The sequence below is a fragment of the Urtica dioica genome, chromosome 8 (genome assembly GCF_054948205.1).
Source record: "Urtica dioica subsp. dioica isolate 48M chromosome 8, U.dioica_male_clone48M_v1_H2, whole genome shotgun sequence".
Lineage (NCBI taxonomy): Eukaryota > Viridiplantae > Streptophyta > Magnoliopsida > Rosales > Urticaceae > Urtica > Urtica dioica.
The window spans coordinates 26286687-26314499 of record NC_142763.1 but is presented as its reverse complement, the minus strand read 5'-3'; the positions used below and the strand labels follow the sequence as shown (position 1 = coordinate 26314499).

The 27813-nt window shown below is 40.4% G+C and overlaps 3 protein-coding genes and 2 pseudogenes across 5 annotated transcripts; all 5 read right to left on the bottom strand.

The window, feature by feature from the left end:
• Positions 1-11: 11 nt before the first annotated feature.
• On the bottom strand, positions 12-3169 carry LOC149388707 (vesicle-associated membrane protein 722-like; annotated as a pseudogene). Its single transcript, XR_016301068.1, has 5 exons — positions 2803-3169; positions 1776-1946; positions 1488-1608; positions 1200-1283; positions 12-791 (listed from the first exon to the last, which is right to left on the bottom strand). The product of XR_016301068.1 is annotated as a vesicle-associated membrane protein 722-like (transcript).
• Positions 3170-7414: 4245 nt separating this feature from the next.
• LOC149388706 (PRA1 family protein F3 pseudogene) lies at positions 7415-8315 on the bottom strand (annotated as a pseudogene).
• A 1395-nt stretch (positions 8316-9710) lies between these two features.
• LOC149388705 (uncharacterized) lies at positions 9711-12065 on the bottom strand. The gene is made up of 3 exons (XM_089622493.1): positions 10154-12065; positions 9940-10043; positions 9711-9851 (listed from the first exon to the last, which is right to left on the bottom strand). Exons 1-3 carry the CDS (start codon positions 12063-12065, stop codon positions 9711-9713), a joined length of 2157 nt encoding a protein of 718 aa, XP_089478619.1.
• A 939-nt stretch (positions 12066-13004) lies between these two features.
• LOC149388704 (calcium-dependent protein kinase 13-like) lies at positions 13005-13660 on the bottom strand. The gene is made up of 2 exons (XM_089624310.1): positions 13309-13660; positions 13005-13134 (listed from the first exon to the last, which is right to left on the bottom strand). Exons 1-2 carry the CDS (start codon positions 13656-13658, stop codon positions 13122-13124), a joined length of 363 nt encoding a protein of 120 aa, XP_089480436.1. The 5' UTR covers positions 13659-13660; the 3' UTR covers positions 13005-13121.
• An 8301-nt stretch (positions 13661-21961) lies between these two features.
• On the bottom strand, positions 21962-25484 carry LOC149388703 (magnesium transporter MRS2-I-like). 2 transcript variants are annotated; one of them, XM_089624004.1, is made up of 11 exons: positions 25147-25479; positions 25032-25061; positions 24820-24958; positions 24624-24745; positions 24434-24508; positions 23288-23515; positions 23165-23209; positions 23043-23087; positions 22930-22959; positions 22735-22854; positions 21962-22202 (listed from the first exon to the last, which is right to left on the bottom strand). In XM_089624004.1, exons 1-11 carry the CDS (start codon positions 25381-25383, stop codon positions 22116-22118), a joined length of 1158 nt encoding a protein of 385 aa, XP_089480130.1. In that variant the 5' UTR covers positions 25384-25479; the 3' UTR covers positions 21962-22115. The 2 variants fall into 2 exon arrangements, with proteins under 2 accessions (XP_089480130.1, XP_089480131.1); XM_089624005.1 differs by lacking the exon at positions 23165-23209 and having other exon boundaries at positions 25147-25484.
• Between the last annotated feature and the right edge of the window lie 2329 nt (positions 25485-27813).

Genomic DNA, 27813 nt, shown 5'->3' with positions numbered 1-27813 from the left:
AAAAACCACTTTCATATTAAAATACCTTTACAATGTTATAGATATATTAATAAGTTCATTAGTTTGATTAAAAGATCCGCTGTAGCGCATGGTTAATCACAAACGATTATTGAGATTCCGGGTTCGAACCCCGGCAGTGGAAGTCAACCTTTTATTGAGCGAGCAACCCACTTTCCCGGGCCCACAAGCCCAGTCCAACACGGCCTAAGGCATCTTCTTGTCGGAGCCGGCCTTGGCCATGCAAAACGTCTGGTTGGCGGTGTCGTTGGCGAGAACGGTCCCGGCTCCGACCGAGTGGAGCTCGTTAAGACATAACGAGGGTCTCATAAAAAAGAATGGGAGGCATGATATTGTAAAAAACCAGATAACTAGAAAACACAAATGGCGGAACAAAATTAAAGAAAAGACACTACTGAAATGTGGAACAAATCACACACTACGTTTCATTTTTCCATTTGTTTCAAACCTTCTTTGGGGTAAAGACTTGGGACAAGAGAGACGCGAAAACATGCCTTCCACACACTAAAAAAAGAAACTAGAAAACAACGAAATCTGAGCACAAACTATACAAGTCTTACAATGCATGACTCTATATATCAATAGGAGACAAAAATCATTGTGCACAAAAGACGGGTTCGGAGCGATCATCAACAGTTAAAGCCCCCGCAAACCGATAGGACGATGATGAGAATGAGGGCAATCAAGATGGCCAAAACGATTAGCTTACTCTTCATGTTCTGCAACCACATCTTCCTCCTCATCTGTGTTCCTTGCTGCCTGAAATCTTGTGCCTACAGATTTCCACATTCATGATGATCCTTTAGATTAGAGATTAAGGCATGCAAGTACTGGGAGTCTGATGAAAATTAAATCGATAACACAGATCATATTTATAAATTTTAAAATGTTCAGAACATCTTTGGACAATTACTTAGCCGCCAGTTTAATCTGATAGGCAGTTCTGATGCAATCTAGGCCAAATATCTCCTTACATCTAAGACATGGGTAAAGGTACGTAGTTCAGGGGCAATAAATTTTAAAGGAAATGCAATAAATAAATAAAAATTATGGAATGTGAAGATATTAAAAACTCATTTAAAATGCAATAAAAAAAAATCCTGCACTGCTTCGAGTTGTGAAAACTTGGTTTTGGTCAATTTTACTCATCAATAACAGCAAAACCTTAACCAGAAGCTGACCTGAGAGCGAAGATTTTCTGTTTTATCAACCAAAAGTTCGATCTTTTCTCCGCGATCAAGGACCGGCACAGAATTGAAAGATGGCTTATAGAGTCTGATATCGCGTCTATACGATTTATATACAGTTTACTCAAAAAACAACAGAGCGAGGCCACAAAATCATAAAAACAAACCCATAACATTGAACATAAGGAAATAAAAGAATGTAAAAAAAAAAAAAAAACCAATAGAATGTTACTTCGTTTTATGTTTAGCTTTATAGAAAATAAGCTGACAATAGTGCCTTACCTTCTCAATGTTCTCCATCATGACTCCTTTAACTTCTGAGACCTGAGCCTTTACTTTAGCAAGTTTGTTGATCTCATCAGGATGATCCACAAAGTATTGCATATGCTCCCTTAGTTTAGGCCTACAGTAATGTTAGCCAAACTGGCATTAGTGTGCTGTATAATTGCACATGAACTACAGTAAGAAAAATCTAAAACTCGAGGTTGAAATTTTTTTACTTCATGGAAATAAAAATCGATTTGGGGAATTTTCGGGATTCAAGGATATCGTGAGGGATTCGGAACTAACCCAAATTCCTTGTTCAGAGACCATTAGCAACAGCTGTTGCGGCTTTTCCTCCACCGTATCTCTTGGCAAAATCCTCTTTGATTCGCTCGAGAAATGCAATTGGAATTTGTCGACCAATTGCCTCCACAGCGACAACACAGTAAGTTGAAACATCGTTTATTAATTATCCAGCTCAAACTTACAAGACATAATGTACTGAGGTCTTAAAACGGGGAAGGAAAAAATGAGCAGCAGAATCAGGCGAAGGACAACAAGGAAAACGTATTTTTAATCACTTAGCACCAGTATATTATCTAAATCTAAGGTATAACAGAGCTGCAAATAACTAAATTATTACTCCTTGTCCTGAATTAAATATCCTTTTTTGTGTGAAGAAATACATAAATTAAAAGTGGCGGGTTATCAGTTGCATATTTGGTAAATATAACATCACATTCAATTTGAGTCATACACGGAAAGAGCTATTTCAACTGTGCAAACAACCAACTAGAAGTTAAACCTATACTGAGAGTAGGAATTTTAGGTAATTATACACAGATCATTTTTGGAAAACTTATTAACAAGCGTAAGTTACAAAAAAGGCAACCAAGAACAGCAAGTGAAGTCCAGAAATGAAAAGCAATTTGAACAGTAACAAGCATAATTCACTGGATAAAACCCAATTTCTGACTGAATTCAGGACTTCACTTCACCAGTAACTTGCGTTAATTCAACACTAACATTTGCCACCAAACAAGAGCAAAGTCATGTATGTCACTAATTTATTCCCTTATTGTAACCGGACGAAACCAATAAACTGAAAATTCGCACATTCCGATTGTAGTTTTCTTATACAAAACAAGTCTACTGAAAAACAACAAAACCGCGAGAATCAAGAAATACATTACGAAAACAAGCCACAGTGAAATGATCTCTTTGTTTCCACATAAAAAAAAAAAGAGTCAAAACAAATCGGAGATCGGAAAACACAAATATTCTTGGATAATAGAACGGGTATCCTAAAAGATCGGAGAGAAGAGAGAATTACTGAATCCATCGTCGACGAGGTAGTTGAAGGTGTGACCATCGCAGTTGTAAGTAAACTTGTTATTGGTCGCTGGAAGTTTCTGGAGACACTGCGAAGCTATACTCGTGAAGTTTCCGGAGAACTCCGTGAACTCGGCGAGGATTACGGTCCCGCGAGCCACGAAGCTGTAGATCAGAGACTGCTGTCCCATCGACGCTCGCAAACCCTATGAGAGAGAAATCAGAGAAAGAGAGACCCGAATCGAGGAAGAGAAAGCTCGATTAGGGTTTCGGGTTTCAAAGGTGTTTTCTGTTGCAGAGGAAAATAAGAGAGAGAGAGAGAGAGAGAGAGAGAGAGAGATTAGTAAGACAATCTTTGATTTAATTTGTTTATTTCGACTTTCGAGAGAGAGAGAGAGAGAGAGAGAGAGAGATTAGTAACACGATCTTTGATTTAGATTGTTGGTTGCTGTATTGTTTTCGCTTGGATGGTAAGAAAGAAAGGTAGCAGCAGCAAGGTTGTCTTTGTTTCGTTCAACTAACTGACCTCGCAGTTTACCAGAAATATCGAAATTGCCATTCGTTAGCTCAATAAATAGAGCTGCTAAGATGCACATCTCGTTTTGTAGACATTACTTATTAAAATATCCAAACTAAGACTTATTAGTTTAATAATATCCGAAATTAGACTTTTGGACATTTTTCGGATAAAAAAAAAATACCCTTGAAAATCCAAAAAACTCATTTTCTTCTTTCATTTCAAATCCTCTTCATATCTCTCTCTCTCTCTCTCAAACCCCCAATCCGACGAGCTCCACTGAAATTCGAAGAGAGCTCCACCAAATTTCGACCATTTCCGACGTCTCCAATTGATTCCGACGAGCTTCCACCGGCATTCAAGGTTGTCCAAAATTCCACGAGCGTCTCCAAGAGTTTGAAGGTTCCACAGCTAAAATGACGGAAAATGTAAGATTTTTATCTTTATTTCATGTTTTATTGGTGTTGGGTAGTATAAATACATGATTGGAGTGATTATTGGATGAAAATAGTCAGATTTGAAGCTTTTAGGTCGAGTTAGGTTTTCTAAAAAACTTGGTAAAATCAAAATCTGATGAATCTCATCGGAGATCATCGGATTCCGATGAGATTCATCTGATTTTTCCGATGACCTTCAACTCAAAATCAAAATCTGATGAATCTCATCGGAGATCATCGGATTCCGATGAGATTCATCTGATTTTTCCGATGACCTTCAACTCAAAATCTCCGTAAAAATCCGATGAAATCCGATGCTCTTTACACATATGGATTTTTAGGGGCATTTTTGTCCGAAAAGTGTCCAAAAGTCCAATTTCAGATATTATTAAATTAACGAGTCTAGTCTTGATATTTTGATAATTTTGAGGTCTACAAAATGAAATTTCTCCTTTTATATTACTAATATACATTTTTTAGACAAAATACTCCAAACTTTAAAAATTGTGGAAAAAGTATCAAAAGTAAAAAAAAAAAAAAAAAAAAAAAAAAATTGTCCTTTCGTGAGTACCCGAAACGTTAAATTTGAGGACATGACATGTATATTCATCATTTTTCTGAATTAAAAAATAAATACAAATATTAAAAAATTGAAAAAAAAACCCCTATCTCTCACTCTCTCTCTCTCTCTCTCTCTCTCTCTCACACGCAACTCCAATATTGACGCAATCACTGACTTAACTTATACATCATTTTCATTCAACTCCACGACCAAACAAATATTATTCTCGTCCGTAGACTCTTCCTCTGAACTCGACTCCGTCAATGACCGTCGTAGAAAATCAAAATCAATGTTGAAATTGTCTTCGTCAATATTGTCTCTGTTCCCCGTCACGAAAGCTTGTAAACCACCAGCCGAGCCCGATGGGCAGCGATGTTCTCAGTGCTGGTTTGGAACTCGCCAAAGGGCGACGTCGGTGTTGGGATGGGTGGCGATCACGCCGATCAGAGCCTCGTAGTCGGTACTGAAGGTGAGTTCGGTGGCGGTGAAGCTACCACGTCGTTTGCCTTGCTTTGATCCTTTTAACTTTTCATGTCATTTTCAATTTTAAATACTGGGTACGAATATATGTATTTTGGGTCGGTTTTTGTTCAAGGATGAGAGAGAGAGAGAGAGATTTTCATTTAATTTTGTAAATTATTATTTATTTTTTAATTTAGTTAAAATAATCAGATGATGATGACACGTGTCATGTCATCTTATTTTTAACGTTCCGGGTGTTGGAATGAAGTTAATAAATTTTATTTATTAACATGTGGATGGCTGATTTTTGGCAACAATTTGAGTGGGTTCCACTCATCGGAATTGAATAATTCCGAGTGATTCGGATTCCTCGTAACGAGGGCTATAAAATTGAATATTTGTTTGCAAAAATCGGACCTAAAATGAATGAGGAATTGATGCTCAAAGTAGGCTAAAGAAACACAATTGTTGTTGTGTTGTGGAAGTGAAAACCAAGAGTCCCACATTGGTTGGGGATGTGTGTTGTGGTAGTGTTTAATTACTATCATCTTTCTTTAGTGGTCAAGCAAGTGCAAGAGAGGAGAGTGTGGGTGGGTTATCTCTTAACCCCTCGCGCGCGCGCACACACACGCGCGCCGCCGAGCCGAGCCGGGCCGGGCCGGGCCGGCTCGGGTTTCGGGTTTTGTCTCGGTCTCGGGCTTTCTTTTTATTGCAAAGTTCTCTTCCAAATTAAACCTTTAGTTATGAGAGGTTAAATGTGCCACCTTTACTCGGTCGGGTTAATGCCATTAAGGCTGGATACGTTGCACGGTTTGCATGAGTTTGAATACAAAAACGGTGTGTTAAATGGTTGTAATAGCCTGCGTTAAATGCCTTTAAGGCTGGACATTTTTGAACTTCAAACCGACGTAGCCTTTGCCTATATAAAGAGGCTTCAGCTCTCATTCAGAATACACACCGAATCCAATACTCCCACTGTTCCCGAGTTTCTCTCTTCCCCGAAAAATTCCTTTTGTCTTGGTGACAGTTTCTGACACAGGTTTGAGTTCGCCGTTGATACACTAAGTGTTGGATAATTCTTCGAAATTGAAGACTTCGAGGCTTGAATCACGCATAGGAACGCTTTCCTTATAGTATTTCGAGTACCCCAAAGTGTCTTAAGGTTTATTGTACAAGAATACCGCAGGATAAGACAAGCCTAGTTCGGACTGCATCAAGACAGAGTGAAAATCCGAAAATAAGCAAGAACTGTGTTTCTGGATTAGTGTTTCGGGAATTGAGAAAGTTGGTTCGAAAACGTGTGTAGATTACTGAATCCGAAATCGGATTATATAATCAATCGTACCTGTTCGCGAAGAGGTTCGACGAACAGACGCACTGTTTCGGTCGAACTAACGGTCTTCGCGAACAGACGCACTGTTTCGGTCGAACTGCGAACAGACGCACTGTTTCGGTCGAACTGCGAACAGACGCACCGTTTCGGTCGAACTACGAACAGACGCACCGTTTCGGTCGAACTACGGTTATAGTCTCAAACGACACGATCGTTGGCCAAACGATAGTTCGTTTTGAAGAGACGTGACCGTTAGTTCGAACGGTAACCACAAATAACTGCTAAATGAGGAGGCTCGACCGTTGGCGAGAATTTCCGCGAAAAGGCGGTCGAGCTCACCTGGAGGTCGAGCTCGCCAGGAGGCCGAGCTCATCTGGAGGTCGAGCTCGCCAGGAGGTCGACCAGTCGACCTCGCCCTCAGTCGAACTGAAATGACTTTGTCATTTCGTTCAATCGACCTCGCCCCAGTCGAGCTGACGACCTCGCCCCAGTCGAGCTCGTCACTTCCTCATTCACAAACTCACTTTCTCAATCAACAACACACTATTTTGTCCTTTAGTGAACAAATTAAATTGAGCTCATTAAAACACCTATTTAATTTTACTCAATTTCTAACACTAAGTGGTGCCTTCGTGTGTCTTACTGTCGTTATATCCAGGGAGGCTATCGTCCAAGCGATCCTGCACCTGAGGTGGGCGATAAAAAGCTTCAAGGAAACCGTCCAACGTCCTCGACTATTTTTCCCGTTTGTGTTTTCCGGTTCTAAGGTTTAGCCGGTTTATTTGTAATTATTTTACGTGTATTTTTCTTCCATGCAAATTGTCTTATTTTTTCGTCAATATTAATACAATATTGCTGACAATCTTGAAGCTTTTTATCTTCTAAGACAGGTTGCAAGGAAGGAAAAATATTTTATTTTTTCCATTATTTTTGTTCCCGGATTTGTTTTGAAGATTACTAATTTTTGAATTTCTTTTGTAGAAATATGTCTAACGTGAACGACTCGATGAATGTGAATGTTGGAGGGAACGTCAATGACAATCCCTCCTTGGTGAACTCCCCGACGAACGTGATCAACGTTGGCCAAATCCCTGTGGCTTTGGGACAAGGCTCGATGGCGGCTACGGCCGGGAACGGACCCGCGGGTCTCGTTCAACCGATGGCGGGTTTGGGCCTAGATGCTCCAAACATGGGTGTGGCTCGAGGGCCTCCCACGGTGATGCCGGCCGAGAGACCGGGGAAGTTTGACGGGCTCAACTTCAAACGATGGCAATAAAAGATGGTCTTTTTCTTTATTACAGACATTTCCAAAAAAAGTAGTAAAAAACAAAGCGTAAAATTGAACCAAAGATTGAACAAAATCCTATACATCCCAAATTCGTGAATTTCAAACAACTCTCAACCGCTTCTTGGACCGCAAGAAGAAGCACAGTAGAAACTACCAATCCGAAATATAAGTCGTTCAAGATTTCAACTGATTATTCAACTCGTAAGCAGGACTAACCGCTGGAATATCGACCACGCATTGGACTTCCGACAACAGAAAGCAAACCTCCTTCAGCGGATTCCAGCTCGTCGGAGTACAAATCCTCTGTTCCTCTGAATGCGGCGTGTAAGACGACAATCGCGGCTCCTATCAGGACCGAGACGAGCACGTTTAGCCAAACATCGGTGAGAATCAGCGAAACGACCGTGACGGCGGCGAGGACCAGAAGGACCACTCGATCGTCGATCGTGAATCGGAGGAGAACGAGCGGTTCTTCGCGGAAGAAGAAGAGGAAGAACCAGGCGACGAAGACGGCGAGGAAGACGATCATGGAGATCGGGTGCCATAGGAGACTGAGGAACAGGATCAGAAGTACTGCCAAGGCGTAATAGACGCGGAAATAACCTAGGTTACGTCTGATCCTCACGGTGGATTCTCCGACGTTTTCTGGCCGGGAAAACGAGGAGAGAGGCTCAAAGAGCTCGCGCCAAGGGCGGCGCGTGGCAAAGGCGGTCCCGGTGCGTGAAGCAGAGAAGCTCGTCGAAGACATCGGTACAGTGTGATACGCTACGGAATTGCAGAGAGTAATCGGAAGAGGAGATTTTTCTTTGCCCTAATTTGCGTATCGGAATTGAAGGCGTGAAGAGAGGGAGAGAGAGAGAACGAAAGAAGTGATTTTCTGAACCTTGTTTTTGGGGACGAAATGCGCGCTTTTCATTACTTAATAGTTAGGGTTATTGGCGGCAAAAATCCTTAAACTTATCCTCTGGATGCAGTTTGGTCCTCGATCTTTTTTTTCGTAGGGTAAAATCCCTAACGTTACATAAGTGTTTCGCCGTTACTCCTTTTGGGAGTTTCATTTAACGGTTTGCCACGTGTCAAAATCGTGTGCAACACAATTAAAAGAATCAAATGCAGTATGTATTTTATACATTTAAATATGGGAATTCTTATTATTTGCAGGAATTCGATTGAAGAAAAAAAAAGCCCCAAAATGAAACCTAGTTTTCGCAAAGCTCGATTTGGGACGAATTCGAGCTCATCTTCACATCACGAAGTCGAACACATGGACGAGGTGAACATGCGGCGATATTCGTGCTACTGTGGTCTGCCGGCCGTGGAGTGGACGTCATGGACACCGTCGAATCCCGGGAGGCGGTTTTATAGATGCGCGAAGGGAAAGGTAAGAAAAATATCAATCCATTTGTTCGTGTTATAAGTTCTCAGGATGAGGTGCTCGGTTTTAAGTGCTCGGTTTTATAGTTGGGTTTAATTTTATTTATTTTCATTTATATTCTCAGGATGAGGATGTGTGTACTTTTTTCCTTTGGAAAGACCCTGAAATTAGCGCTAGAGCCAAGCAAATCATTCCCGGATTAATCAAGAAGAAGAACAAGCTGGAGTGCGAGATAGTCTCACTTCGAGTTCGAATGGTTTGGCTGAAAAGAGTGTTATTTGCAAATGTGTTTCTGATGGTGGCTTTGTTTGTGTTAGTTGTAATTTTCTGGTTTGGGTGGTTGTAATGTTTTGGTAATGGTATTGACTAGTATTGGCTTTTTTTGGTAATGTCTGGCTGCGTGTAATGTTTTGGTAATGGTATTGACTAGTATCGGCTTGTTTTGGTAATGGTAGTGACTGGTTATGATGTCTGGTTTGTGTATTGACTTGTATTAATGACAATGTTTATTTTCTATTAACAGATTCTGGTATGGAACTTCTCTGTATGCAGTTTGGTTTTGCTAAATTTACCACGAGTACAATGTAAACAAACCACAAGAGCTAGGGTGAAGAATATGAAAAACTCTACTGCATAGATAACAATCCTGCACAGATTATAATGACCACAAATGCAGGTCTATAATTATAATTACCATAATTACCACAAATGCACAGATTACAATCCTGAAAAACTCACAGAATTTAAACAATTACTACAATCCTTCACAGGCCTATAAAATACTGATCTTTAAAATAAAAAGAAACTTAAATTCAGTGACAATAGGAACTTCAATACAGGTACTATGGCCTAAATGTAAAACAAAAAATGTAATGTGGTCACAAAATACATTTGGCCTATATATTCTTGCACAAAAGGCAACTTAAATTCTGGTACTATGGCCTAAATAAAACTGTCTCGGATGTAACATTTGGCTGCGATGAAGAAGCCTTGTTTTTTGCTTGTTGTTTCTTCCTTCTCTCCTTTCTCTTAACAGTCTCTGGTGCTGGATTTTCTTTAATTGGTCTGCCTCTCTTCTTCTTAACAATCACCTACAATCAAACATTTTATATGAGTCACATGTCAATCTCATACGTCTTCTCAATTTATATTAGTAACACATACCTTCTCAGACTGAGGATTGGTACATTTGACTCGTGAATGTCCAGCTTGGCCACACCTACTGCAGTGGTTCACTTGACCCTTCCTCGAATGCTTTGTAGCATAATCTGCATAAGGACCAAAACCTACAGAAACAGAAAACATACCATAATTGAAATAAACTTTAAATACAACATAACTGAACTAAAATATAAATATAACTATAACTACAACTAACCTGGAGCTGGTTCATCGTTACTCCTGTTTCTCTTCTTCTTGGGCCTACCAGGTAGTGCTAGTTCAGAGGGTGGAAGAATAGGGTTCAGTCCAGGCTCAGGCCATTTATCAGGGCTGGTCATTGGTTCTATGACCCCACTATACGCAGCCACATAAGCCTCACGCTTATACCAGGCATCAGTGAAGTCATGGACATCTAATCCTGACGACCAAATACATGATAATGCGTGTGGGCATGGTATGCCAGATAGGTGAAATATCCTGCAAGTGCAAGTCTTTGCCCTTAAATCTACCACAAACGTTTCAGAGCCCATAAAAGTAACCTGAAACTTTGCATTCCCTGCCAGTGTTGATTGACAGAACCTTGCAACATTCTTATACTTCTCTGTCAGTTTCAAAATTTGTTTGCCAACCGGCTGAACCCACTTCTGTACAGCTTGCCTCTTTGCCTCAAATCTAACCATAAGCAAAAACCTTATCTTCTCCAAAAGAGTGACAATAGGCTTGTCTCTTGCAGGTAGTATGGATGAGTTGAAACTTTCACAAAGGTTGTTAAGTAACATGTCACACTTGACATTGTCTCTGAAATGAGATTTTATCCACTCTCTTGGATCTTTCGCCGCCAGCCACTCATACGCCTTCACATCTTCTTGTTTAAGTTCACTCATTTTCTTATTGAACTCGGAAACTGTAGAGGCTCTACCACATCCCCACAACATTTGTTTCAATAGCAATCCACCGTGATCCTTCTTGAAATTTGCATGTAGATGTCGAACACAGAATCGCATTTCAGCTCCTGGGAACACGTCTGTAGCAGCTTTCTCCAATCCTTTTTGCCTATCACTGATGAGTGTAAATACACTCGGGTTATGAATGTCAAGATCTTCACTCAAGAGTGTCATAAACCAAGTCCAAGTTTGTGTATTCTCTTTCTCAACTACTGCATAGGCTATAGGAAACTGTGAATTGTTTGGATCAATACCAACAGCAGCTAGTAGCATTCCCTTGCAATACCCTTTAAGAAAACAACCGTCGAAACCAATCAGTGGTCTACATCCCCTATTGAACCCTTCCTTACAAGCCGTCATGCATATATAGACCCGTTCAAACACTCTTTTGCCATTAACCATATTTGTTTTTAGAAGAGCAGTGGTCCCGGGATTTGTAGCCTTCAATACCTTGCAATAATCTTCCAAAACAGCGTATTGGTCTTTCACAGATCCCTCTAAGACTCGTCTTGCATTCTTCTTGGCTCTGTAGAACATGGACTTCGTCACATTTGTGAACTTTGCTGCAGCGCTCAATTCCTTGAAGCTCTGATAATCTAGATTAGGGTTCAGTCGAAAATAATCCAGAAAATGATTGGCAAGCCATGTACTGGTGACCAGCTTATTATCAAATACTATCCCACAATCGTGCTTATCAATCAACGTATTGATTCTCATTGTCCTATTATCCGAGTTAAGAACCTTTGCGTACATTACCCATTTGCACCCCTTTCCTTTACATTTTGCCCTTAACCTAGTACTATCGTTGTGGTAATAAACGAATTCCCTGTCCAACTTTATGAACTCTTCTCTTAGCGTACGTCTCAGATGTACAATTGAGGGAAATTGCATACCTAACCTGAATTTGAAATCAGCCATGTTTGAGTGTGGGTTAAACTCCCTCTTCTTAATCCTCGTCTCTCCTTCGTCATCGCTGTGGAGGCTTTCAAGTTCACTCTCAGACCTAAACCCTTCAGAATCTTCATTTTCATGATCGACATCGTTGCACGCCTCATTCACCGACGACCACCATTGTTGGGGACGGTTTGTGTTCGTCAAATCCTCTTCTTGCTCGTCCTGGTCTGCGTACTCCTCCTCTTCGAGTTCAAAATCTTCGCCGTCGTCACGCTGATGCTCTTCGGCCATCATCGATGTCAATGGAGGATTGTGGACTCTGAAACTTTTTTGCTCTTGTTTGAAGTTTGAATGATTATCGAGCCTTTTTCTAAAATTTTGAATTTTATTTGTTGTTTTATTATGTGACAAAAATACATAAAATGTGTATTCTGAAACTATGTTTCATCTTAGCCGTCCACGTAAACAGAGGAGTAACGGCGAAACACTTATGTAACGTTAGGGATTTTACCCGACGAAAAAAAAGATCGAGGACCAAACTGCATCCAGCGTATAAGTTTAAGGATTTTTGCCGCCAATTACCCTAATAGTTAATACTAATTTGCAAAGTCGTTTTATAGTTGCACCTTTGGGAACATTGATTTATTATGGCGAGTCATCTACGTGTATAAACCTTTTTTTATTTATTTTTTTAAATGTTTCTTTTACTATTATTCTATATAAATATCTCTACGACACGTGTATAGCTCTTGGTATGGCTACGCGTTGCCAATTGTACAAAAAAATTGATATTCAAACATTACTTTTTTTTTTTTTTTTTAAGCATACATACAACATTACTTCAACCTCTAATTTTTTTTTACCCATCACTCTATCTTTTCTTTAATGGATAAATTACATTATTCCCCCCTCAACTATGACACTAATAACGATTCACCCCCTGATATATGAAATCTTACATGACAGACCCTGAAATCCTACATTGTAACGAAACTCAACCTTCTGTCAAATATTTAACAGAAGTATTTGACAGAAATTGTGATGGACTATGAATTTACTTTACTACCCTTAATTATTTTATTTTTTAAGAGAAATTATCATACAAACCTCACTTAAATCCCAATAACATACCAATCATCGCCACTATTAAAAAAAAAGGGAATACTGTCTCGATGCTTTTCTCCAATCCGTACCGGCTTTCATCATCGCAGCAAATTCTTCATAACTTATGCGAGCCATCCCTCTGCAACTTCAAGCTCAAGCTGTTAAATCTTTCCCGTGAATACTGTCTCGATGCTTTTCTCCAATCCGTACCGGCTTTCATCATCGCAGCAAATTCTTCATAACTTATGCGACCATCCTAGAAAAGGGAAGAAAAAAAAAATTGCTCATACAGATATTTAGCAAAAATCCAAATGTCTGAAGGCCAAGTAAATGCAATTATATAAACAAAGCATTTGTGTCAAAACAAAACTAAATGTTTATCACATCAAAGGTCTAATCTTTGTCTAGATATATATGGAATTACACTAACCTTATCTGTGTCAACATCGTGCATAATGGCAACGACGACTTCCTCGCTGCTTTGTGAAGATGCTCATCGTTAGCCATTCTTCTCAAATGAACTGACACCGCAACGAATTCTCCGTAATTCAGAGCTCCATCGCCGTCCACGTCAGCCTGTGCCAATAAATACTCAGAGCGTCCCTCGACTTGGTTGATCTGAGCGTCCCATCGGAGCTGAGCGTTGTGTCGCTCGAGAGTCCAGAAATCGTACGGACGGAGAGGCAAACTCCACATCTCCTTCGTCTTTGCGCACCGATCCTTCACGGCGTAGATGTGCTTCCTTATATTCTCGTCCCTCTCTTTCGGATCTTCCATCATCCGAAGCCATAGAATTCGATGAAGCTTTTTGGGGATTTATAAATAAAAGTAATAATTTTTTTAATTGTACAATTACCGATTTACCCTTTAAACACTTGACAGTCGTTAATAAAACTTGACAGAAGGGTGTGTTCGTTACAATGTAGGATTTCAGGGTTTGTCATGTAAGATTTCATATATCAGGGGGTGAATCGTTATTAGTGTCATAGTTGAGGGGGGAATAATGTAATTTATCCTTCTTTAATTCTCAAATCAACCCCTTCATGGGTCATCTGAAATTACTAACACTTACGATGATAGTTGCTCAAGAGATGCAGAATAATATGTTAATTAATCCCAATTATTATATCACAAAACACACAATAAATTATCAATGAAGTAAAACAAAGATAATATATGACACACCAATGAGTTACACCTACCTCTAAAAGCGGTCTGATCGATGCTAAAAAATAATTCACCAATAATCAATAATGATATAATATTTTAGACCTACAACTCCATACAAAGTGGATATTTGTTTCTAAAGTGGATATTTTTTCCAATCTTTCTATTTATATCAGATCTTACTCATATAATTTGCATATTCCAAGTAAGAGCTCAAATGCTCTAAGATCGTTAAGAATTTAACACCGAGTTCGAGTCAAATTGGTCCGATGACTCTATAAGTTAAAGAACGATCTTTTCATAAAGCAAGAACGAACCCTATTCAGAGAGAAGAGAAGAGAAGCTGATAGGTCAAAGACTAGTCAAACACAAAAATATGTGTAAATAAATAATAAAAAATTTAATTAAAACGCACACATCGACGAAATTATTCCGACCACTCGATGATATAACCACCCACTACGCACATTATGGGAATGGTTATCCAATAACTGTCGGGGATGTGGGACTGATCACCCCACATACTCGACCCCAACGACTATAAATAGGTAAGGACGCTACAAAGACCGAAAAATTCACTATTTTGCATGTACAAGCATAAGCCAGAAGTTTCACTTATCGTTCATCACCCTCATTTACTCTTTTATTAGATTCGTCTGTATTTAGAGATAATCTTTCCTAGAAACTTGGAGTTCTTGGGATTGCGTGCTAGAAACCAAGTACTCTTTGTGAGACAATTGTTGTACTATTTTTGTCTGTCAACATCAGAGATCCTCTAACTTTCACATGATCCTCTCGAACACCCTTCACCGATAAACGAACATCCAAAAATCCTTTGTAGTTATGGTTTTAACAAAAAATATATGCCATCTCGAACATGATGATGAACTGTACACACGATGATCGACGTGAGAAAGAGAATTTTTCGTGAATGACTAAACAAAAGTTAGTTCGATAATAAAAAGTTTAGCGAGTATATGTTAGAATAAAAAAACATTTTTTCTCGAATTGCATGAGGTTGAAAACCCAAATACATTCGAATCTCCAAAAGAATTCAAAACCTAAAGTCATATGACTTAAAATTTCATATTACAAAAAAGATGATGTTCCTAAAGTTTTGAAAACGATGCACATATAGCATGTACCACAATTTATTGAACAATTGTCACGGGCCGACTAATTTCGCTCAATAAATAGTCGGGACGTGCGACACTTGCAACACTTTGTTAGCAAGTCAGCCTATGCCTGCAACACAACAAAAGTTAATGATCAACCATATAATCACATTGCAACAAGCCATAGAGACCAAGACATTCACGCACAAGCACATAACGACAAACATATGAGTAAACAAGCCAACGATAAATCAATTATTCATAGGGACACGACATGAAAATCACGGAAACAAAATGGGTTTACTTGTCTATTGATATCAAATAGGAATGTAAACGTACAACAAGTTTGATATCTCCGGTGGTAGATTAAAGATCCTTGAGCTAGTTTCTCTTTTGTCCTTCCATCACCTCTCCCTAAAGAAGGAAAATGAACATTTGATCAACTGACTTCAGTAGACATTAAATAGGTTCACAGATGGTACAAAATCTCTCAGAGACCTGTGTACAAATATTTTATGGAAGACAAAATAGGAGGTTTCTAAGGTCTTGTCAAAATACAAAATGCCGCATAAGACGTGAAACAACATATTTGTTTAGTTATTTGTAGGGTTTAATCTTTGTTGATGCTGCTGCTAAATATTAGAATATACAATTGGGGTGACGATTTTACATTTACTCCACGTATTATACTATTGTGTCTAAGTCAGAGCTCAACTATTAACTTATGAGTGAGTAGACAATCAATGTAAGCATGCATGCAAGAGATTACAAAGCCAAGATTTCATTTCAGGAGGGGCGTACATGATGAGAAATTTTGGAAGAGGGCATTTATAAAAAAAAAACATATTATTTTAAGGTAAAGATTAAAAAAATTACTGAAACATGTGATTTTGCATTTCAATGAAACTATTAGCGAAGATGAGGACCTATTTTATCTCTCTTTGGCTCCTTTCCTTTTATCTAAATTTTCTTTATAAAAACTTGAAAAATAAAGGAATATGTGAAATTTTTAGTATCATTTGGCCAAATCTCTTTTCATAAAGGAATTCCTCTCTCTTTCTCATGCACAAATCGTATAGGAGATACGAAGAACAAACAATAAAGACGAATGAATAAAATTTATTATTTTGTCTCATCGTTAAGTCCAAAGTGTAGCATTTGCAGCCATACATAGTTTCACAATGACAACATGGTTTCAAATATTTTGTGCATGTTAAAAAGAGAGGGGTCCAACTTTTGCGTCCGATGACTTTAATAATTTTGCCTAGCCAATATATGCTTCAAAAAATATTGATTTGATTTATGTTAAAATTATTTTCTCGTTCAAAGAGTTACACGCGAGATCTAATGATATATGCAGTATTAAACTTATAGTGAAATATCTAAAGTATTTTATCACGTCAAATTTTGGTACTTTATAATAGTATAAACACTTTATTGAAAGATGTATATTGAGAATCTCTTGTTCTGCGCACAAACACGATTCATACATGATGTTTGATTCAATGCTTGTTATGTCGTTATTTTCACATGGTATAAATAACACCCGGATAGCAAAAATTGACATATCAAGCTCATACACAAAGCGACAAGCGCCAAACGATAAGCAACAAGCGCCAAGCGACAAGCGTCAAGCAACAAGCGACAAGCGCCAAAATCCTATAAATACCCCATCTCTCTCTTTCTCAAGGTAAGTCATTCAAAACTCAGAGAAGTCACTCTCGACTCATAAATTCTCTCTGAACTTGAAAAGTTCTCTCTTAACTTGAAAAACTACGTCTCTCTCTCACTAGAGAAATATTTCCTCTCTCTACCCTCTAGAGACGAGATGAGACCCACCACCTCTGCTAATGTTGAGCGTCGGAGCGCGCGTCGGGGGAAAACCCTCCGCGCCCCCTAGTTCATGTTTCTTGATTCTCAGGTTGAAGAACACGAAGAACGTGAAGAACACGAAGGCCGATTATTGGCGAAGTGACGAGGAGCCGGAAACCACTTTCAGGCAAGGCAAGGACGACGAGAATAGAAGAACTTCACCACACCTAACCTACGTGCGGTCATAGGGTCCGACCCTGGATCGATCTACGGACGGTTCTGAATGCTAATCCAAAAACGCGATTGACATTTTGGCGCTAGAAGGAGGGGTACTCGAAAACAACCACGAGTTCTCCACCGGCAAATTCACTTCCTCCGCGGAAACCACAAAATTCACCGACAACAAATGGCTAACCACTTGGCCATCTCCGAGGGCGGCGCCCCCCCCCCCCCCCCCCCCCCGACGGGAAGCGTTGCACTCAACACTCGGGCTCGAGCCCGCCAAGCTCAAGAGAACAACAACCATCGAGACGAGGCTCACCTCGTGCCTGTTCCTGACGACCGAGACGCACGAATAGAGCGAATTGAGACAAGTCTCTTCCAACTTGCCGGTATTGTTGGAAGGATCGGAGGCCGCGGCACTGTCGTTGGAGACATCTTCAATGATCAAGACGAACGAGACGCGCCGGAGTATATCCCATTGGGACCCGAGATACAAGATTCGGAGCAAGGTCCAAACAACGACCCTAACCCTGAAGACGAAGACCTCGAGCCCCGCCAAGAGGTTAGCGACGACGCCCCCGACCCGAGTATTCGTGACATCAGGCGCATTGTCCTCACGGAGGCGAGAGCTAATCGTGAACGTCACCAACATCATGAGGTGCGTGAGGCTCACCGAATGGTGATTGAGCCAAGTCCACGAAACCACCAAGCCGCATCGCGAAGCTTTCACTCATTCTCTGAGGCAAGAACAAGACACTCGAGTCCATCCGTTTTCGATCGCATAAGCCACGGAGAAGACGTGGGAGATAGCGGCGACGCTCGGAGATTCACACCACCAAGGCGCATCCACGACCCGAGGCCCGCGCCCCACCATGACGAGGACATAAGACAACAACTCAATGCTCGGTGGGAAATTCCACAGAATCCCCCTCATCTCGAACCAATAAATCTTCGAGCGGAAACGGGTGCAATCCCGGTCAACCCGACTCCACCACACATTGCACCTATCGACCAAGCGTCAAATGAGAGAGGACACACGGACATGATGACTCTCTTCCAAGAGTTGAGGGATGAAGTGCGAGGTCTACGAGCTGCTCAAACCTTGACACCCGACATCCGCGGAATGATGGAGGACGTCGCCTCACCTTTCACTACTGAAATCCTGGCAGATGACTTTGCACATGACTTTCGCCTCCCGTCCACGTCAACCTATGACGGGAAGACTGATCCCCTTCCTCACATCCAGCATTACCAGATGTGGATGAAGGTGAGAAGACACTCGCCGGCAATCATGTGTCATGCGTTCTGCCTCACCCTAAGTGGCCCCGCATATCAATGGTTTCTCAAGTTGAGGCCTGAGACCATCCAATCCTTTGAAGAGCTACAACAAAGCTTTCTTGCTCGTTTCAGCGGCTCTAGAGAATGAAAGCTTGGGAAAAACCATCTCCGCACCGTCACGCAGAGAAGGAACGAGCCTCTGCGCGAATACTTGTCGCGATTTACTGAGGAATCAAACAAGATCGATACGTTTGAAGACAACGACGCTATTTCGGCGATCTTAGATGGACTCCAACTTGGAGGCTTCCTCGACTCCATGATTAAGAAGGAGCCGAGGACAATGACTGAACTTACCACCCGAGCTGGAAAGTACATCACTCTTGAGGAGTTCGTTCACGGTCGGAGAGTCAATGACCACGTAAGCCGTTGAAGGGATGAGGACGAATCTGAGGACCAACGAAGGAAGAAGGCAAAAGCTTATGCCAACGGTCGTTCCCCGACTGACCCAAGGCGTGGCCTAGTGCACATATTTCAAGAACAGACCAATTTCACTCCGCTGAACACGAGGCCTGAAAGAATCTTAGTACTAGCTCGCGAGAAGTTCAGAGCCCCCGAACCTTTGAGGATGGAACCGGGAAAAAGAGATAGGTCAAAGTATTGCGAGTTCCACAAGGATCACGGGCACTTACCCTCCGAGTGCTTCCATCTGAAAAGGCAAATCGAGGCCCTCATCCAGCAAGGAGAACTGAAAGAGTTCGTCCTCGACATGATCAACAACGCCAGAGCCTCCGCAAGCCAACAAACCGCGACTACCAACAGAGAAGCACATGACCGTAACAACCGAGCGGCGACTCTCCTCAACATCATCAACTGAAGAGCCACCCATCAGATTAGAGATCCGTGCCATATACCGGATCCTAAGGCCTAGATCGCCTATTTTGAGATTTGAATTCGCGACTCCCACGAGGGAATGTTTTAATTTTTCTTTGTCTTTATTTTTCTAAACCCCTAAGAGGGTCCGACTTTTGTAATCCGCATCCGCGAAAACTCTTTTTGCAATGAAAAAATATTTTTCCGCTCACATTGCTGCTTTTGAATAATTTTCAAACTTATGCATCCAGAGGAATAAAAGAATTAAGAAATAATTAGCCTTACGAGGCCACGTCCCACGGGACTCAATCCTACGGGATCAGCCTTACGAGGCCACGTCCCACGAGACTCATTCCTACGGGATCAACCTTACGAGACCACGTCTTGCGAGACGCAGCCCCACGGGGTCAGCCTTACGAGGCCACGTCCCACAGGACTCAATCCTACGCGATCAGCCTTACGAGGCCACGTCTTAAGAGACGCAGCCCCACGGGGTTAGCCTTACGAGGCCACGTCCCACAAGACTCAATCCTACGGGATCAGCCTTACGAGGCCATGTCTTAAGAAACGCAGCCCCACGGGGTCAGCCTTACGAGGCCATGTCCCACGGGACCCAATCCTACGAGATTTAGCCTTACGAGGCCACGTCCCACGGGACACAATCCTACGGGATCAACCCCACGGGGTTAGCCTTACGAGGCCACGTCCCATGAGACTTAATCCTATGGGATCAACCCCACTGGGTTAGCCTTACGAGGTCACGTCCAACGGGACTTAAATTTTGCAAAGTCGCGCCCCACGAGGCGTACCGCTACAAGATACGTATCTAAATCACAAATGGAAAACCAAACAGTCTAAAGACATCAACGACGAAGCTCTCGGGGAATTCAAATTAAATTTCTCGCTCGACAAGTCGCTCAAGAAACTGGGGGGTTAATGTTATGTCGTTTTTTTCACATGGTATAAATAACACCCGGATAGCAAAAATTGACATATCAAGCTCATACACAAAGCGACAAGCGCCAAGCGCCAAGCGACAAGCGACAAGCGCCAAGCGACAAGCGCCAAGCGACAAGCGCCAAGCAACAAGCAACAAGCGACAAGCGCCAAAATCCTATAAATACCCCATCTCTCTCTTTCTCAAGGTAAGTCATTCAAAACTCAGAGAAGTCATTCTCGACTCATAAATTCTCTCTGAACTTGAAAAGTTCTCTCTTAACTTGAAAAACTACGCCTCTCTCTCACTAGAGAAATATTTCCTCTCTCTACCCTCTAGAGACGAGATGAGACCCCCCCACCTCTGCTAATGTTGAGCGTCGGAGCGCGCGTTGGGGGAAAACCCTTCGCGCCCCCTAGTTCATGTTTCTTGATTCTCAGGTTGAAGAACACGAAGAACGTGAAGAACACGAATGCCGACTATTGGCGAAGTGACGAGGAGCCGGAAACCACTTTCAGGCAAGGCAATGACGACGAGAATAGAAGAACTTCACCACACCTAACCTACGTGTGGTCATAGGGTCCGAACCTAGATCGATCCATGGACGGTTCTGAATGCTAATCCAAAAACGCGATTAACAATGCTCATATGTAATCAGTCTACCGTTGTAAATACCACTGATTAAAATCAAGTGTAAAATAACTATTGTACTCCTTATATCTATGTTACTAATTAAAAATTTATGTGAATGAAATAAATTACTATAAGCAATTTATAGCTAACTTTCACGGTTGAGCTTCAAGAATCTAGGTGAAGAAGATGAGCGAAGACGAAGAAGAAAAATAATTATTCTTTCTGATTATTTCCTTATTAAATATTCAAAATGAATACTCGGATTAATATATGCAGTGTTGCCGAAATAAACAACAACATAAACGAAACGCAATCGTCTTGTTGATATGCTAAGGAAAAGAAAATAAAACAAAACACAGTCGTTTTGTCTGACGAAGGGGAAATGGTAAATGGTGGTAAAAATATTCAATGTTTAGACAAACCACTACTTATATACTCATTCTTTTTTTTTGGCGAAAATACTCAAAGTCTCAAATTTAGTTACGCGTAAATACTTTGCCGTTAAAATTTCTGTTTGAACTCAAAGGTCCGAGTAGTAACGGACCCACTATAACGTAACATGGTATTTTTGCCAATTTTTTTTTTTAGTATATAAGTAGTATTTTGACCAACCATTGAGTATTATTGTCACCATTTCCCCAAGAAAAAAATAAAAAAGATAACTTCTAAGCTAAGAAACAAACAACTCAAGCTTTTAAATTAACATAAAACCTACGATTCTCATTACTAACATATGGCATGCCAGTTGCCTCTCCAATGGTTGCGTCCTTCAACGTGTCGGTTATAATAGGTGTGTCGTTTTCGAACAAACGACCATTTAGCCAACGGTGATGTCGTGTGCAAAAATAATTGTCGTTTAACCGCATATATACGATTGTTCGTCATTTACATTCGCGAACATATATGCGATTTCTTTTTATATTCCGCACTAGGTTTCTGAAATCGGTACCACTTCGATTTCTTATTATTTAAAATAACTATTACCAAGCGTACTTTAATTTACAAAGACACTAAAATTTTTCACATTTAAACCCAAAAAACCTACACATGCCCTTCATGAAAAAAAACACAGTTGAAAAGATAACTTGCGGACCCGTTTCAATAATTTTTTTTGTCTAAAAAATACTGTTCACGAGATTTCAAATGTATAAAAGTATGGTGGATCATTTTGTACATTTATCCTTCCTTGTACAGGAGACTAATTCAAGATCCTACAAGACCTTTATGCCGAGCGTACGAAATTATTGACATCAGAATTGTGGCGCAAAGGATTCCAGTGAGGACGACCACCTATCAAATAAACCAATATATATATATATATATATATATATATATATATATATATATATATATATATATATTACCAGGAGTTCAGAACTGAAAAATTCAAGTACAAAAATTGTATGATGCAGATTGAATGTGTACATGCTAGCTGCTTCTCAAAGTTCTATTTCGTGTAATGTTTATTTTTTGATATAATATTAGTTAATAGTGCAAAAAAAAAATATTATTTCAAATTTTACAGCACTCATGGTAATTTTCAAGGTTCATATAAAATTTATAATTATCCTGGGATTATTCCATATATTTTCTTTCGATTTTCATGAAAAAGGTTTTATTCCACTTTTATGAACATAGTTCTCGTTAAAAACAATGCCTTCTTTGTAGATAAATGTCACTAAATGTCATTAAATATAGTTTTTCCATAACATTTTGTTATCATAAGTGGGATAATGCCTTCTTTGTAGATAAATAGATGATGAAAAAAAGTCTTCGAATTAGTCGTACTAATGGAGAGTATTTTAATGTTTTAATTACCCACCCATTTAAAGACGTGAGCGTGACCTTCCTTCCACGTATAAGGAATGTTCATACCAAATATTGCAGCAACCAATGAATACACAGACAAACACACCGTCCCTGAACATAGCAAAAGCTCTAGCTGCCACAACAACATCAAAAAAATCATTACTGCAATTATTAATCGCCGATCATTCAAATGTTTTAAGAGCACTACCTGAATCAGCTGGTTTCGGTGGTTATCGAGCTGTAACGCCACGTAAAAATGTGTCAAACAAAGCTATCATACAGAGACCGACCAAGTCCGATATTCACGACCTCGTATTTTACCTGAATGTTTATGTAATCCTCTGTGTCGTCAATGTATTCACGGAGCTGTAACAAGAAAAGTCAAATAAACAAATAAATATATATATAAGATATCTGTGAATAAAAAGCTCATGTGTACATACCGTATTCAATTTATTCAGCGTTCCGTCAATTTGCATAAAGTAAGCCTGCAATCATTTAAAAAAAATGCAATAATTGAGTGTTTTTTTTTTATAATTAATTTGTGAATGCAGAGAAGTTTTTACCTCTATAAGCATTTCAAGTTCTTCGACGTCATTCTCGTCCCGGCCAATCGAAGTGCTTGTCCGGTTAGTCGTTCTTGATACCTTGGAGGCCACGGTGGGAGTGCTGTTGAACCAATCGGGACCGGTGTAGCTGCTTGCAGGGGAAGATGCCATGGCTAACTTCCTCGACAAGTAAAGATCCGCCATGTCATCGTCGTCATCCAAAAGTTGTTCCAGCTCTTCTCTTACCTGCGAAAGAAAGACTTAACCGACTTCTGAAATATATTGTAAATAAATATAAGGGTCAAGCGATTATATAGCCAAATAGAACTTAAGCTTTTGCAAAATAGCCATAGTTTGTCAACTATAAGCAAACTAGCCAAAGTAAGATTGATCTAAGTTGGATTAAATTTAATCTCAACGAACTATAAAGACATAATGTAAGGTTTATGACGGCTGGATTAAAATTAATCGAGGCAGGATTAAATTTAATGACAATCTGGAAATCGAAGATCTGAAGCAGAACTGAAACATCTCCTTCTTCGGCGACGCGATTCTTGCGTCCTCGACGCTCGCGATGTTCCCGATCGCTCCGACGGCGGCGGTAAAACCGGATCGCTGCGGGAGAAGACTCGACGGTCTTAGGGCGCCTTCTTCGAAGACGATTCTCCGAGCAACGTCGTCACCGGAGGCGGCGCGAGAGCGGCGAGATCGCGGAGGGAGTGGTGGTCGAGGAGGACGAAGCCGATTCCGCCGATGAGGACGAAGTCGATTCCCCCGGCGGCGAGAGTGAAGCCGATTCCGTCGATGAGGACGAAGCCAATTCAATCATCTGGTTAAAGTTTTTGAGAGATGGCTATTTTACCAAACAAATGAAACTATGACTATTTCGCAAAAGCAATAGTTTGGGATTGGTTAGTTCATACCATTTTTCCTAAATATAATTGAAACTCAATTGGTGATAATAAGACCATTAATTTAACAAGACAAAAAAAAAAAACCTATGTTTGAAAGTTAATATCATCTAAAACTATACCTTTATGAAAATTGTAGAATAAAAAAATTATTGCCTCGTAAATATAGAGTATTTGAAAAAACATTATATTAGCCCCTCTTAACTGGATTTCTAGCTGCGTCACTAGAGATACACCAATTCGTTTAAAATACCTTATGAACCCGATTTGTCAACCTTGTCATTGCACTTTTTAGCTTACGCACTCGATCCAAATTACGGCTGCTAATCTGCATTTCAATGTTCATCATCAGAATTTCTTGAAGGGATTGCTCAGTTAACGAGTTTGTAGTATTAGCAAAGTATTAAAAATGAAATTTAGTAAATAAAAATCTCTATGATCACCTTGGAGGTCAGCTCGTCCAAAGCTGGATAAGCTGCGGTTTCCAATTCGCTCGTCCGGGCGTCTAGAAAGCTACAAATTGCCTCCAAGGCAACTTCCAACGCCCGAAATTCAAATGGGAAATCTGCACCACGAAAGACTTCGATTTCAAATTCAAACATATAATTTTTTTTTTAATGATCAAGCATAGACCGTTACCATTTCCATCGTCAGTTTCGGCGGGATTCTCATCTTCATCGGCTTGACCTTTCAAACTGGCAGATGGTAAAGGCAATCTCCTTTGAAGCTCCTCCACAGTTGGCAACACATTCTCATCCAACGGGTCTCTAAGCAAAACCTACTCAAAAACTCAATCTTCACTTATTATTATTATTATTATTTTTGAAGTAAAAGCTTGGTAAAGAGCTCACCTCATCGGCAGTGATAATTGCTTTGATATGCTGGATAAAAAAAAAAAAAAAAAAAAAATTATGCCAATGTTACAATGTATATGTATATGAGGAGAATGATAATTGCAAAACAGACCTCCAAATTAAGAACAATGACTTTTTCCCTCCCTAAGATTGCAGAAGGATAAGAGAGGAGTGGATCGAGAATCCGAAGGTCTCTGGCGTGAATGTTCACACGGCGCATAATAGCGTGCTTGTCAACATCCAAAACCGTTCCTTTTCCGGTCTGGTCCATTAAGATCCAGCTCGAAGAAACCGCCATCTTCTTCTTCGCCGGAACCGAGACCAAGCCGACACTACTCTCTCGCGCCATTTCAGAGAATTTGGGGTTTAGAGAGAGAGAGAGAGAGAGAGATATTTTATGGGCGAGAGAATTTAGAGATAGAGTTGTGTAAGAGTGTGAGTGTTGTTACAGAGTCGTGTGGTGGCAGATAGTGAGAATGTGATGTGTGTCGGTTTTAATTTTTTTTGGTGGGGAATGGGTTTTGAAACTGATATTAATTGTTTTGTACATAAAGACAAAGCCAGTGACGTGGGCTAAGGGCAGTTTCGTAATTTCGGTCCGACGGACACTCACTTGGTATATTTGACGGAGGAGAAAGTCTGTCGTAAGCGTAGCATTCAAGTAATGTCAAATTTAATTTTCACTTGTCGCACGCATATGCTTTCTTGACGTGTCAAATTTAATAGGGGAAATTACAAAGCTAGCGGTTTTCTAGCATAACGGAAATAGCGTAAATTTCAAAACATTACACAAACAGCGAATTGACTTAATTTAGGACCAAATCACCCTTCATCACGATTCTTTCCTCAAGCGCACTTTCGAAAGGTGGTAGAATCTCCAAATTCGTCGTTTTTGTCTCGTCGGAAGTTGATCTCTGTGTTCTTCATCAGAGAAAGAGAAAATGTGAACTAGGGAGACGTGATGGATTTTTCCCGACGAGTTCTCTTACGCTCAATATTAAGCTCATCAATGGTGTGGCAATATATGAGCGTTTGGTCATTTCGATGGCGATACGACTTCATATCAGGGGGCGATGGTGACGAAATCCCTCGTTGAGGTCGTTTGGGCCAAGCTCCTCCGAAATCTACTCCAGCTCAGCATCATTGATAGAATTCGAAACTTCAATACTGGACATATCAAATACTCCTTCCCACGAGAAAACTCGTTTCCCTTATCTTTGTCAATCGCCACTTTCACCCCACTCCGAACACTTTCTTTTTCTCCTTCGCCGAAGTCTTCTGGACTTGGGGTCTATTCTTCCTCAAAGAGTTAAGAGGAATACTGTCTGAATCATGATCAGACTCGAGACCTGCTGAAAAATTAAGCTAACTAGACCGGATCTAGCGAAGTCGCACAATACATACCCAACAATATAACTACAAAAATAGGAGACATATATTCGTGGATTATAAGTTTTCGTTTCAATGGGCATGACAAATATGACACATATGTTAAAAGCATTAAAAAAAATAAAGGGGGAGAAGAGAAATTATATGCCCCATTTGGCAATATTGCCTTCTCGAAATACTTAGTGTGCACTAAAAACTCAAATTCCGCCAGCCTAGCCCGCATAAGGGTCTTGGACCGCATCACCTCACTTGGTGGTGAAGGCTCATGGTTCGCACCGAGTACTCATGGCCAACCGAGGGTCCTGTCCCTCCGATGACTCATCTCGCACCGAGGATCCCACCGGGTTGTGGATCGAAAACCATCAAGGATCTTGCCTGTGCCGCGAAGTTGACCAACGGTGAGGATCTCTAATAAATGCGTTTCATTCACATTTTTCGTAATCTTTTAGACGATAATCAACGCTTGTTCTTAGGCTATTTAATAGTATTTGGTAGTTTTTAGTGCCTTTTCAAGTATTAGAGAGCGAGAGAAGATTATGGCGCGAAAACGAGCTGATTCAGAGCTACGTAGTGCAAGTTATAGCCCCGAAAGTCAAAAGTCAAAGTTGAAGAAAGTCAACTAAAGTCCATGCGTCGCACAGGTCATTGCGCGCGATGCGCCCGGAAGACAAACATAGACGCGACATGTATGACCAGGAACGCTTTGTGTGCTTGTCACATTTCATCTCTGAACCTCACGCGATGGACGTGTCTACGAAGATGTGACATGAACACGGTACACGCGACACGTACGGGTGCACACACGTCATGGACGAGCACGAAATCAAATTTTTCAAAGAGCTTTTATTAGAGCTAATCTCAGCTCCAAAAAAACGTACTTTAGTACCATATACTCTTAATGCGGTCATTATCCATACATTACACAATACTCCATAGTTTAGAGCTTAGACCTATTTTAGAGAGAGAAAGTTTGAGTTCTTGGAGTGAAGAATAAGAAGAAGAATGAAGTTGACATCTCCTTCATCCTCATTATCAACACTCCATTTGTTATTTCTTTTCCTTTCTCTTTTGCTTTATTTTATTGTCTTGAACTCCATTTCCTTTATTCCTCTTGTTTTATGTTTGTGCTTGGTTTCTTGTGAGTTGAATCTTGGGTTTAAAGTTTCTTTGATATTTGGATATTGAATGGAGTTGATTTGATCTTTGTTATTGATTGTCATGTCTTCTTATTATCTTGTTCTATTTCTTTTACTTATTGCTCATATGTTTTGCTTGATTAGATTTGTAGTAGCTAAATCTTTAGAGGGGCATGATGTAGTTAGCAATTTGATGTTGGTTGGTTTATCGCCGTAGGATAAAGTTGAGCTTCATGTGGGTAAAAAAAACTATG